At 48.6% G+C, this 14,605-nt stretch overlaps 1 protein-coding gene across 1 annotated transcript in view; it reads left to right on the plus strand.

The window, feature by feature from the left end:
* The window catches only part of LOC135911175 (neprilysin-2-like), a 336,673-nt gene that overhangs the window by 51,892 nt on the left and 270,176 nt on the right, over positions 1–14,605 (plus strand). The window contains exons 5-6 of the mRNA XM_070538401.1: positions 10,005–10,136; positions 11,556–11,621. Coding sequence (XP_070394502.1) covers positions 10,005–10,136; positions 11,556–11,621 — 198 coding nt within the window. The remainder of the gene's footprint in view (positions 1–10,004; positions 10,137–11,555; positions 11,622–14,605) is intronic.

Below are 14,605 nucleotides of genomic sequence, written 5' to 3' on the forward strand. Positions count from 1 at the left end.
GAATGAGGACGATAAAGAGAAAGCAGCGTTTTCAACACCAGATGGGCCCTACGAGTTTAATGTCATGCCATTTGGTCTCTGCAATACGCCCAGAACGTTCGAGCGCATGATTGACACCGTTCCTCGTGGCCTGAAGTGGAAGACTTGCTTGTGCTATCTGGACGATATTGTTTTCTCGTCAACCTTCTCTCAGCACCTGCTACGTCTGGATGAAGTTCTCACGTGCGTTGCCAACGCTGGACTTCAGCTAAACACCAAGAAATGCCATTGTGCGAGCAAGACGGTCAGGGCACTAGGTCACATTGTGAGCAAAGATGGCATTCGTCCTGAGCCTGACAAGGTTTCGGCAGTTCGGCACTTCCCTCGTCCCAAAAAGACTAAAGATTTGCGTAGTTTCCTAGGCCTCGCTTCCTATTTCCGCCGATTCATACGAGGCTTCGCCTCAATAGCGTCACCTCTGCACAAATTATTGGCTTCTAATGTTCCCTTTGTGTGGTCTCCCGAATGTGAATCTGCGTTCGCCAATCTGAAGCGCGCTCTCACATCTGAACCAGTACTCCGCCATTTTGATGAAGCTGCTCCTACCCTCCTGCATACGTATGCTAGCGGTCACGACATTGGTGGCATTCTCCTACAGCGAGACGACACTTTAGGTGAGAGGGTCATTGCGTGCGCAAGTCGCGTTATGACAAACGCCGAAAAGAATCACAGCATCACGGAGCAGGAATGCCTAGCTATCATTTGGTCGTTGCAGAAGTTTCGACCTTATCTTCACGGCTGCCATTTTACGATCGTTACAGACCATCATGCATTATGCTGGCTTTCAACGCTGAAGAACTTGTCTGGACGACTTGGTCGCTGGATTCTTCGTCTGCAAGAATACGACTTTACTATTACTTATAAGTGCGGGATAAACACCAAGATGCAGACGCGCTTTCTCGCTGTCCGCTTCCTACCACACCATGCAATGGACCTCCAACTACCATCCGTGACAAGCTTTCACACGGTCCCCCTTCACATGCTTTCTTGTTGGCCACTGTCGACGAGGTACCTCCACACGACAAAATATTCTTCTAATCTCATCAACTTGCTGACTCTTACTGTCGGCATATCATAGACCACCTTCAAAGAGCTTCGCGCCCACCTAACACGCCCGCCTTCGTCGACAGCTGACGCAATTTAAGATTGACAACCGCGTCCTGTACCATCATGTCTATCACCCTGACGGTCAACGCTGGGTTCCTGTCCTGCCACGCTCTCTACGTGCTCTTGTCCTGCCGGCTTCTCACGATGACATGACTACTGGTCACCTTGGTTTCCAGAAAAGCTATGACCGCATCAAAGGTCGCTTCTACTGGCCTGGATTGACCGCCAGTGTAGCGAGGTATGTCGCTTCCTGCGCCCTATGTCAGCATCGAAAGCTCCCTACATCAGCTCCAAGCGGACAACTGCAACCGGTTTTTGTCCGTAGCAACCATTTGAAGTGGTTGGTATTGACCTCTATGGTCCTCTTCCTGTGACTTTCACCGGTAAACGATGGATTCTGACAGCCGTTGATCAGTTGACAAGCTACGCCGAAAAACTTGTGTGAGTTCTGCCTCTGCCTCTGAAGTTGCTGCATTCATACTTCAATCCTTAATACTGCGTCACGGTGGTCCTCGCCTCCTCCTGAGCAACCGTGGAAAAGCATCCCTCTCGCAACTACTAGACGACGTACTCAGAGCCTCCGGAACCACCCACAATACTACCTCCAGTCACCATCCGCAGACCAACGGCCTCACAGACAGATTTCATCGCACGCTGTCAGACATGCTAGCCATGTACATCGAACCGGATCACAGAAACTGGGACGCAATTTTGCCATTCGTGACTTTTGCGTATAATACCGCCGTTTGACGCACGATCGGTTACTCGCCATTCTACCTTGTCTATGGTCATTCGCCCTGTTCCTGTCTTGACGCCTCCTTCTTCGCGCCGACTGTCAATCAATGTCCATCTTCCTGTGAAGAATATGTGTCCCGCATTCTGCGTTGTCGCCAGCTCGCCCGCATCAACACCAAAGCACGGCAACCGTACCGCAAGCAGCATTACGACGCCTCTCATCGCGTCGTGTGCTTCCGCCCTGGCGAGGAAGTGCTACTCCGGACACCAGTTCGTACTCCTGGCTTGTGTGACAAGTTTCCGCTTCGCTTCATCGGCCCCTACAAAGTCTTGGAGCAGACTTGTCCGGTTAACTATCGCGTGCTATCAGTTATTATTCCAAATGACCACCGCTGCCACGCCGCTGAGGTTGTCATCGTTTCCCGTATGAAGCCTCTCACGCGGCGTTCGCCACCCCTTTGAATTGCGGCCAGGATGGCTGCTCTCGTGCGGTGGGACATTAGTGTGGCCATTTATAAGCTATTCTTTGTCATCTGTACATGATCATCATCATGTGGGGTTCATATGAGGTTCTTCTTCATCATCGCTTGTGGGCCAAGCTCTCGAGTGTGATCCGTGCTCTGGGCGTGGTCGGTTTGCCGCATCTTCGACTCGGAATAAAACGTCGTTATAACTGCTGCGTCACAATATAGATATCAATACTTGGAAGAATATACCGGCGTAAACTTTTAGAATTGCAAAGGACGTGCCTTCAGGGCCGCTGGATAGGAAGGTTTCAAGTGCTTAAGGCAGTGGCTGGTAGCTTTTCATCAAACACAGCACTAGGTGTAAGAACCGTCGTGTGCTGTTGACGGACACTCGAGCATTGTAACTCAAAGCTTTATATAAGGATGAGAAATGGGCAACAAAGGAATCCACGAGTGATTGGACTTCTACTCGTCTCGAGTCAAGCTGGCGCCAACACGCTAGATGTTTCCTAATACTTTCAAAACTCCGCCGGCCGGTCGGAGGCGCAATTTTCCAAGAATGTAGCATATGAGTTTTGATCCCGCTTACAGAGGCACTTGCAGAGAGTTCGAGAAAAAAAAACGCAATTCTCTCCAGGCATTAGGCACAGGACGTCTGAATTTACGGTGCGCGCTATCTTTACACTTTAGGGAAGCTATAAATTGAGTACCAGTGGGGATATTTAGAGGATTGAGGACTGTTCCAGCGATTGTAAGTGTGCATACTGCTTGAAACAAGGTTCATCAACTGATCTTCTTTTACTACTACTACTACTACTACTACTGCTACTACTACTACTACTACTAATAATAATACTAATACTAATAATATCACTAATAATAATAATTGTCACCCTTACGGTACACTACATCGAAAGTAGGCTTGCCAAAGCGAAGAAGTGACTGGCCCAGCACGTCGGCGGACGACAAGATGACAACATCGTTAACACTGTAAACCTGAACTGATCAGTTGAATACGAGAGCTCAAAAGGAAAGAGATCCGACTCACTTAACCAGTGACAAAACAAAACAAGACGTAATCAAAACAATGGTAATATGGATAACAGTGGCGTAGCAACAGGGGGGGCCGGGGGGCCGTGGGCCCCGGGTGCACGGGGCCAGTAGGGGAGGGGGGGGGGGGGTGTCATATACGTCTGAAGACACCCGAAAATTGTCAATATCCTCGCCTTCCTCGACTACACCCGGGGGGGGGGGTGACAGAAGAGCTAAGGGCCCCGAGTGCCAGACGATCTAGCTACGCCACTGATGGATAATACTGATTCATAATACATGTAACAATTTTCTTTAGCTGCGTTTTCTGTTAACAGAAAAACCATTGCCCGCGCGCTCATTGAAAATTCATGGAACATAGACCTGTTTAGGGGCTTTACTAAATCTCGTTGTGCAATAAGGTTCACAAAAGCAAGGACTTGTTCGTGAAGCTTTCGAAGCAGTGTGTTCGCGTCTGATCTGAGGGTTCCAGAAGTGCCGTAATACAACAGTTTGAGTGAGCAATGATATAAAAGACGGCAAACCAAGGAAAGAACAACATTACAGTGCAACTTGATAAATTGCAGATAATAAATTTCAACGTACTTTTTAATATACTATAAATACAACACTGCCATCGCAAAAAGCAAGAGGGGTATACTGTGATGCCATATCGCAGGACACTGTGCGCAAAAGCATGCATGATCGTGGCTTTTACAGAACTGGAGATATAGGTTTGATATTGTAAAGCAACCATGAGACCTTTCGCAGTCGGTCACACATGTATGCCAGATGATCATTCCAGGAGAGGCTGCTATCGAAAAAAACACGCCAAAGCATTTTATTGGGTTTACATACTCCACGGGAAAACACTGAGAGCCGCAATCCCGACGGTGAATACGGGCAGGGCTGTAACTGTTGTTTTCAACGAACTTTTGAAGAAAACTATCTTTGTTTCATTTTTGTGTTTTATTGACAAGCACTTATCAGTAAATCAAGTCGTAGCATCGTATGCACTACCTTTTAGTAAGTATAACGCTTTACATTAGGAAATGCGTTTCTTTAACAAGATAGTGTCGCCTGCCTACAGAAATGTGCTTTGTATTACAGTATGGTACAGCTGATAAAAAATCGTTTATGAATATATTAAAAGGAAGAGGAAAGGCGACAAACTAGAGCCCCGTTATACTGCAGCTCTCAAATGTAACTTGTTGCTGGAAGGCAACGGGTGGTCTAGGGTGACTACCTGCAAGCGACCGGTCAGATAATTCCGGCGGAGCTCGTTAAATGGTCCTTTAATACTAATGAGGTAAAGTTTTTTAGTTAAAATTTCATGGTCCACTGTGTCGCATGCTTTTGAGTTCTCTAGAAACAGCACAAGCGGACATCTTGTAATCTAAAGCTGTATTCAGTTGGTTCAATAATTCTAGAATGGCTTGAGTGCACCGTCTACCGCAGAGTTCTACGGACGACTTGAAATAACGGAGAGAGAGAGAAAAAAATACTTTTATTGTCAAGGTTGAGTGGATTTTTTTTTTCCGGCGGTGTGGGCTAGCGTGGCGTCTGCTTTGCCGGGACGCTATCAGCCCATTCCGCCAACCGTATCTGTTCTTCCGGGTAGCAAGTTCTCGTCTTCATCTCCCACTCTTCGTGTGAAGGAGCTCGTCTAAAGAGTTCTCTCGGGGGAAGGTTCTTTCGGCATCCCCACAAGATGTGATCTTGGTCCGCCAGGAGGCAGTTACAACGTTTGCAGTTTGGTGGATACTCACCACCGGCCATTGCAGCTAGTCTTCTTGGACTAAGTACATACCTAGTTTGTACCCTCCTGAGGTTAGTGGCCTGTATTGTTGTCAGTGTCTCGTGCGGGGATGGATATATTCGCCTCGATTCGCGGTAGTAAACGGTCATTTTGTTAAGTCTGGATACCTTCATGTCGGTCAACCCCGTCGGGCAAGCACACGTCCCGGTTAGAACTTTCCTAAAAATGATGTCATGCATTCTAAATAATTTTTGCTATGATTAAGGCGAAAGCCTTATGCGTTTGTGTTGGCGGTGCCCTTGGCGGTGAAATTAATGAAACCGCGCCGTGACGAAAAATCCCCTCGGCGCTCCTCCGCGTAGTAACAGCTGCGAACGACCGAAAAAAAAAATCGCACTTTCGCCCGAAAGGCGACGCATCGGTTGCTAAAGCAAATTAGTACAGAGCTATACGAAGCAAGCATACTGGTTTCATCGGCCGTATAAAGTTGGAAACATTCGTTTACTAACTGAATTAACGAGCGTGGTGTCAGCGCGCACAAGCAAGCATGAACACATCACACCCGGTAAGCGCGCACACTCGCTGTCAAAACGCTGGTGCGGGCAAGCGCGTCAGCGGCAGCGAGCGAATTCGCGCGGTCTGTCGCTTCAACGCAAGAGCGGCGAGAACACAGCGCGCACAAATGTATGAGCTGTCTGCAGATCCTCTCGAGATACGGCGCGCACGGCCGCGTGCAGCCGTGCAAAGTACGCACATGTTGGCGGAGTCGAAGCCGCCCCCCTCCCTCCCGCGCTGCCTCCCTGCTTCCAGCCGTGTACGGGGCGCGAGACTGAACCGCGATCGTCAGTTCCCGTTGCGCCCATTCGCATAATGCGTAGAGCGTACTAGAATTGCCGAAGTTAACACCAGCACCCCATCTCTCCCTCGCGTCCCTCCATGGCCTTTCGTGCGACAGAAGACGGCGCACTTGCGCTCCGTATTCTTCCTTCGCGCATGCCAGAGTGAACCGCGGTCGTCGGCTTCCCTCGCGTGCTTTTCCTCGCTCATACACACGACTCGCAGCGACGGTGTTATCGCCCTTGGACTTTACACGGGACATCGCGGCGACGGCAAAACGCGCCTGGAGTGCCCGTTTAATTGCCATCGCAATAAAACGTATGCGCGCGCAGCTGATTCTTTCTCTGCCGGCGCTACGTCGCAGGGAATCAGGTGTTGTTGCGCAGAAAAGCAACGGGACATCACGGCGACGGCGACGGCAAAACGTGCCTGGAGTGTCCATTTAATTGCTATCGCAATAAAACGTATGCGCGCGAAGCTTATTCCTCCCCTGTCGGCGCTACTTCGCAGAGAATCAGGTGTTGTTGCGCAAAAAAGCGGGCGCGCACTCTTTGAGCCATTACGCACAGATTTGGAGCGGCAGGGGCAGCAATGAGGCGACCTGGTGGAGGAGCGCGCACGCTCTGGCGGCTCGCGAGGATGGCCGCGCAAGTACGGAATTGCGGGAGAAGCACGCGCCTGTGCGTCTGCACGAGCACGATGTCGAAGACAGGGGGATGCCGAACTGCGGAAGGGAGGAGTGGAACGACGACGGGAACAGCGATCGGAAGACGCCGAGCGAGAACGCGTGCAACGAGCAGAAGAGGCCGATAAACGAAAGAGAGAAAACGATTTGGAGACATGACAGGCAAAATCGAAATAGGTCGATAACTATCAGTTGTATTTTACAGTGGAGCTGTTAGAACCTCGCTGGGTTTCTCTTGACGTTCGCAGCTTCGGCGTGCCGCATAGCGACGCGGCGAGGGGGAATGAAGCGTAGTGGGGGAGAAGGATCGGCGCGGCGAGGACCCAGGTGGTGTGACGTTGTTGATCTCCGATAAAAATCCGGGCGCTCGCTTCAGCGGATTTCAAGAAGCTGCCAGGTACACGGCGTTGGAGCACACATCGAAGCTAAGGCGCGCGGTTGCTGCCGCTTCGCGTCGCTGCAGCGACACATTGACGACGCATATAGGCTGTTTCACATGACGCGATTGGTGCGAAAAAAAATTGTTCTGCCGCGCACGTCGCAGAGTGATTTTCGCTGACAGCTTTCGCATGCGCTTGCGGCAGCGCGATTGCCGTCGCAGCTATGCGTAGGCTTGCCTCCTGCTCACGAAGTATCCATGCCTACATCGTTAAATAAAAACAACATGGAAACTAGTCAAATATTCGAATTCACCTATTATTATTCAATAATAGAATAAGAACATATTTTTTTAACGTGTAAAAGCGTGGAGACTTTACGACAGCTTGCAGATGCGATGAGTGAGACGCGGCAGAACACCTCAAGGGTGAGCGTGCGGCTTGTGCGGCGTCGGTTGGGTGGTTCCGTTTAGTACACTCTAGTCTCGTTGTTATTATGGAACCCACAACTTTTTTCCTGGATGAGTATTTGCTTTTGCAGAAGAGCAAGCTACTCATGAGGGTACATGTATAAGCAGCTGACCCAATTTGTAGCGACGAAGAGATTGACGACGGCGGCGATCAAGTGGCTACGTGCCTCATGTTGAAGCGGCGTCGTTCTCCCGACTTGGATAACGTGCAGCTTCTCCTTTTATACGAATTGTGTAAGCAGAAGAAAAAAATATATTTATGAAGCTCCTAAGCCGCAGGCGTGGTGGGTAAGCCCTGTTAAATCATAACTAAAAAATTGTTGTTGTTCTACAGACATTGTTCTACAGACCTACCAACGCGTGGCAAAACAAGAAAGCGCCTATTTCGACGGCGCTTTGTTTCGTCACACATTGCCCCTCCCACATCGCGCCGATCGCTGCGACTCAGCAACGGCACGACCAACTCGCGGCGCTCGCTCAGCGACGGAATTATTTGCGTCGCTGACTGAAAATCGCGCCATCTCAAACAGCGTGATGGCGTCTCAACAGAGTCGCTTCAGTGGAGGCGGGCGCCTCGAATGGCGCACCGTCCGAACCGAAACCTTCCCACAGAAAAAACAAATATGGGGATTTTCGTGCCACAACCACTTTCTGATTATGAGGCACGCCGTAGTGGAGGACTCCGGAAATTTCGACCACCTGGGGTTCCTTAACGTGCGCCTAAATGTAAGTACACGGGTGTTTTCGCATTTCGCCCCCATCGAAATGCGGCCGCCGTGGGCGGGATTCGATCCCGCGACCTCGTGCACAGCAGCCCAACACCACAGCCACTGGGCAACAACGGCTGGTAACCTTCCCACAGAGACAGGTGGCATGGATTTTTCTGCAGCCTTAGCTTCCCCCAGCTCCACTGGTCCCTGGTGTTTGCGATAGCAGAGCCACGCGTAAATTTTTTCGCTCCCACTTATATAGTGGTTTTACAATCGCAGTCTTCAAATTTTGTGGTAGTGTAGCGGTGTCTGAAAATACATTAAGCCTGACAAAAATATTTTCGCATAGTTTGGCAGAATTTTTCTGCAGCAAGGATACAGAAATCACATAAATACCTGCTGGCTTATGTCTTCCGAGCCCAGCGTCTATTGTAGTAAGTGCTTAAATCGTTATGTCGGAAAAGATGCGGAAGCTGGTGCAGCTTTATTTTTTTGAAGTTACCGTTTGGGACCGCTAATACCCCTCCGGAAACGTGTGGAAAATATTGATTAAGAAATTGTCCGGAGTTTTCAGTAAACGCGTCGGCCAGTTATGAGTCGCCACATTTATCTTCTAGCTGTGCCTCTGAAGATAACTAAAACTGCTGTTGGCAGCAGCGTCGTTTTCCACATAGGATAACCACGACGACTTTATTCCTTGCGACTCTGTAGCTAAGCGAACTTCAGCATTACATGGAGCGCGTTTAAAGCGTCTTCTTTGTAAATCTCTGCCGGCGATCGCTTTAAGCATTTCCGGGGATTACCAGCTCGGATATTTTCTTCTGTCTAGAGACAATAATTATTGTACATGATTGCTGAGGACTACGCATTTGCAATCAAAACCGTTCATAAATTTCAGCTAGAGAGCCAGAAACAGCCAGAGAAGACCAAGAAGACTTGGTTTTATTGACATGTGCAACTTGCGATGATCAGCAATAGAAACACGCGTTTGTGTACCCGAGTCGCCTACTTTCGAACGATGAGGTTCACAAGGCACTGCTCTGGAGGTAAAACGGCGCGCAGTGAAATAATGGTCTACTAGGCCTCGCGCGTTAACGCCACAAAATCGGAGCTGAAACGCGCACCTGGTATACCGAACTTGCGACCTCGAACTAAACACCGCAGCGCCCCAGCTGCCACGGAGGGTGATAGTAAATAAGTGACGAAGCAAAAGTGCAAGGCAAGAAAAGCAAAAGCAAAGGGTACAGCACCTGCGTATCGCGGTCGTAAATAAGAAGAATGGGGAAATTTACAGAAATTATATTTTTAGTTAGGCTCCTCCTTGATGCTGCAAAAAGGACCAGTATTCTGGTGAAATACGTGTGTTTCATTTAGTTTCTTTGTCTCTTTAGAAATGTGTAACTTAAAACGATGAATACCTTTTTTTTTGCTGCTGCAGCAACAGGGTATGCTACAGTCGGGAAGCTATCGTTTTAGAAAAGCGAGATCGCCTGTTGGCGAATAACTCAAGGACTCGAAATGCGAAATTAGAAGAAAACAAAACGGAGGAGCAAGTACGGATACAAAACAAAGTTAAGGACACTTGTATTTGAAGCACGTTTACGAACGCAACGCTACTGAGCATTCTGGCGACCAGCGCGCACGCGTGCATGGTGGTATTTCTTGGGACTCGTGCATTTCCAAGTCTGTTGAACTGCTAAGAAAAGTGTCGTTACTATATTTTTTTCGAACAGTGCAGCATCCGCATTCGCGGGGTCACCCCGACTGACAGACGGCTTTCTCGTTTCAGCCGACACGATCTTAAAGATGGGCGACTCGAAGGACGCCTGCAAGAGTTTCAGCGCTCACGTATGCAAGGCCAAGGCCAACTACGCCTTCGAAGCACTCAGCAAGATGGCCAAGGACATCGACGGTGTCCAAGGTACGTGACCTATAACCAGAGAGGATTAGCATTCCCCAAGAGAAGTTCCAGCTTGTTCGCAAACGTCTTGCCGTTTACGGTTGAACTGGGTGACCGCAGTCGGGGTTCGTGGCAACCTCTTGAACAGGATGCGTTGTTGGGCGAGTTGGTTCATTGTAACTGGGAACATTGGTTGCGCTTACTAGACAATCACATGTAAGAAGACAGGACAGGCGCCTGTCCTGTCTTCTTAGATGTGATTGTCTAGTAAGCGCAACCAATGTTCCCAACCTCTTGAAGTTGTGCGCTGCTACAATGCCTTTCAATCCTCTGTGTGTGTGTGTGTGTGTGTGTGTGTGTGTGTGTGTGTGTGTGTGTGTGTGCGTGCGTGCGTGCGTGCGTGTGTGTGTGTGTGTGTGTGTGTGTGTGTGTGTGTGTGTGTGTGTGTGTGTGTGTGTGTGTGTGTGTGTGTGTGTGTGTGTGTGTGTGTGTGTGTGTGTGTGTGTGTGTGTGTGTGTGTGTGTGTGTGTGTGTGTGCGCGCGCGCGCGCGCGCGCCTGTTTCGTGATCGTTCTCTACGAAGCAAAGTCGTGAAAGAACTGCGCGTCAACGATTGGGCCGCTCCCACCGCTTTAGACCAGCAATACGGCACACTGCGGTATCGGCTGAATGCCGCGTTTCGGCCACGCCTCGCCACCGCGCCCGCTTGGGCGCTGTCAAAGGACCGCGAGCGCGACGCTAAGCCTTACCATTGCTGCAAATCCATCGCCCTTCGGGCGCAATTTCTCTTCATTTACGATTAATATTCTACCTATGACCGGAGCCGTCTTAGCGGATTTTACGTGAATTTCCTTCCGGGTGCTGCTCCTGTCCTGCCGAATCTCTCGCGACAGCAGCCTGACGCGTCGACCGTTAGGCCAGCGCACGCTTCTTGGGTGCCGCCGTCCAGCATTCATTAACATGTTTTAACGGGATCGGCGCGTCCGTCACGTAGGAACGTCGCACTCGCGCGGCGGTTTACATTTCTTGGAGCGCGCAAGGACGAAACGGGCCGATTGAGGACAGTCGCGCCGCTGTCTTTCGTGCCTCACGTCGTTCGTTCGACAGGTGTGAAACCTCGCGAGTGCGTCGACGTCTCACAGTGTGCACAGTCTCGCGGACAGCTGTCGGCGTTTCGCCCTGGCTTGTGAAACGGCGCAGTTTTGTGCGTGAGCGGTGCACGACATTCCACAGTTGTGACCTCTGCTCGGCGCAAACAGGAACGTAGCGTGAGATATTAAACGCTGCACGCCAATGCACTCCGTATATAAATGCATAAGAACGCGTTGCGTTTTCTTTAATGGTATTTAATTAGGCGCTTCACGAAAACTTCACGAATATTTCAACATGTGCGTTGAAGCTGCATAATTTGTTTTTTTTTCTCACTTGTACTATCGTGCAGTCGATGCGGCAACTCCGGGCTTGGGAACGGCCAATTTTGCAAAGCAGTTCGTGCACGCTTGCCTACGTGAGTATGTACTTCGGAGCGAATACATGCAGTAGCGTGGAGAACAGTTGAAATAATTTAAAGGATGGCAACCAAAACGTGTTCTGCCAGCGGAAATGTTTCTTTAAAAGGACACCAATTCAAACGACTAAATGAATTTAGATTGCTTAGGTATTCTTTCAAGAGCCTATATTGCTCAGTTCTGCAGTAAGAGGTTGATTATTAGAAGAAAACATGAAGGCTAAGAAAAAAAAAAGTCGTTCGAACATCGCTACAAAGTTGGCAGTCACCTCTTGGATAATAAGCACAAGTTCATATGCGCACAGAAAAGAACTGATAACCTATGGCACTTGTTAGGCGTAATTACATGGGAGTACAATGCATAGGCAGTCACTCCGCAGTCTCAAATACACGTTGGGAGCGTATATGGCAGACCCCTCCCCCTAGAGAAAGAAGTCGGACTGTCTTCAAAGAGAAAAAAAAATTCACTCAGGAGCATATCGACTTCGTTCCCTTCAAACTATTTTCCAACAGTGTCAGTATACTTGTCCAACTTTTTTTCCTAGTGGTCGAAGTAACGCTGGGGTAAAGTCATTTCCAGCTATGCTATTTTAATCTATTTTTAATGTATATTTATTCTTTTGAAGATAAACAAAAGAGAATAGTCGGACAGGCCTTGGTGCGATAAATAGGGTGCGTTGTAGTAGACGGCCAATCGCTCTCGAGTTACTTTCGATCTGATTTTTCATATCATGGCACTAAATCAAACAAGGTTGCTTTGTTTTGTTTTTCCTTGGTGAAGTAGGCGAGAAACAAACATCGCGGTTACGCGTCTCATGCCTAATTCCACACTCAAAATTCAAAATATACTCTCAAGAGCTTGAACTCATACCAGCAGCTCCTGAAATATTCTCAGTTGTGGAGCAACAACCATAATTGATCTATTTATTTCATTATTCTGATAATCTCGTAAGTACTACGTAAGTATTATACTGGTTGAAGGCCGGCCGAAATAACGCTGAGTAGACCATATATGCATAGGCAATATGATGGCTTGGCGCAAACAAGGACTGAAAAGAACAAGGGGAGCGCACCCCTTGTTCGATTCCGTCCTTGTTTGCGCCAAGCGATCATATTTCATCATCATCAACATAAGTATCATCATCAGCAGCAGCAGCCTGGCTACGCCCACTGCAGGGCAAAGGCCTCTCCCATACTTCTCCAACTACCCCGGCCATGTGCTAATTGTGGCCATGTTGTCCCTGGAAACTTATTAATCTCATCCGAGCACTTAACTATCTGCCACCCCCTGCTACGCTTCTCTTGGAATCCAGTACGTAGCCCTTAATGACCATCGGTTATCTTCCCTCCTCATCACATGTCCTGCCCATGCCCATTTCTTTTTCTTGATTTCAACTAAGATGTCATTAACTCGCGTTTGCTCCCTCACCCAATCTGCTATCTTCTTACCACCTTAATGTTACACCCATCATTCTTCTTTCCATAGTCATTGCGTCTTCCTCAATATAAGTAGAACCCTTTTCGTAAGCCTCCAGGTTTCTGCCCCGTAGGTGAGTACTGGCAAGACATAGCTGTTCTCTTTTCTCTTGAGGGTTAATGGCAACCTGCTATTCATGATCTCAGAATGCCTGGCAAACGCACCTCTGCCCATTCTTATTCATCTGATTATCTTAGTCTCATGATCGGGATCCGCGGTCACTACCTGCCCTATGTAAATGTATCCCCTTACCGCTTCCAGTGCCTCGATACCTATCGCAAACTGCTGTTCTCTTCCCCGACACTGTTAAACTTTAATTTAGTTTTGTGTAGATTAATTTTTAGACCCACCCTTCTGCTTTGCCTGTCCAGGTCAATGAGCTTGCATTGCAATTGGTCCCCTGAGTTACTAAGCAAGGCAATATCACCAGCGAATCGCAAGTTACTAAGGTATTCTCCATTGACTCTTATCCCCAGTTCTTCTCAATGCAGGTCTCTGAACACCTACTGTAATCACGCTGTGAATATCATTGGAGAGATCGTATCTCCCTGCCTGACGCCTTTCTTTATTGGGATTTTGTTGCTTTCTTTATGGAGGACTACGGTGGCTGTGGAGCCACTATAGATGTGTTTCGGTATTTTTACATCTACACCTTGATTACGTCTACACCTTGATTCCGTAATGTCTGCATGACTGCAGAGAATTCGACTCTATCAAACGCTATCTCGTAATCAAAGAAAGCTATATATAAGGGTTGGTTATATTGCGCACATTTCTCTATCGCCAGACTGATAGTGTTAATACGGTCTTTTGTTGAGTAGCTTTTACGAAATCCTGCCTGGTCCTTCGGTTGACAAATTATGGACAGCTGAAGATTCTGATCTACTCAGATATGAACCGACTAGCCCAGTAACATGTGTACTTCGAGCCGAAATAGGAACGGCATTTAGCGCACATTTTTGCCCTCGGAGCTGCCCAAATGACTCAAACACTCGTGCAGGGCTCAGTACCTCTTCCGTGAAGCTTAAACCATTTCAATTGTTTATGCAGTGGTTCTTAATGGGATGAGTGTTCTTTGTGTACTTCAGGCAATTTTAGGTGACTGTCTGTCCGCCTCATAGGCGTCGGCTCCGCGGTGCTCTGGGGCCCGAGTCCCCTCTGGAGTTTTCTAGTGGGGGTAGAGCCCTTCCGGTGATGGGGAAACCTACCCCGCTCCACCAACCCCCTCCTTAAAGTGTCATTACCAGAGTGTTCTGTTACCCGCATCATTCGAGTTTTCCTTTGAGTTGCCTCTACCTTTTCACTAAAACTTTTATTGCGCCAAAATATTACTGCATCATTGTTGGCGTGGACGTGCACGGCTGTTAGTTCATGCTTTCGCTCTAATTCTGCAAGTCCTGAGAGCAGGAGAATAAGCGAATTAAAGCCCCAGCGGCGGCTACCTCGACCACATATTTTCAGTTCAACATTTTTAAAAAAAATTTCCAGTGTGAACACCATGCACAGA

This window comes from Dermacentor albipictus, chromosome 5, assembly GCF_038994185.2.
Source record: "Dermacentor albipictus isolate Rhodes 1998 colony chromosome 5, USDA_Dalb.pri_finalv2, whole genome shotgun sequence".
Taxonomy (NCBI): Eukaryota; Metazoa; Arthropoda; class Arachnida; order Ixodida; family Ixodidae; genus Dermacentor; species Dermacentor albipictus.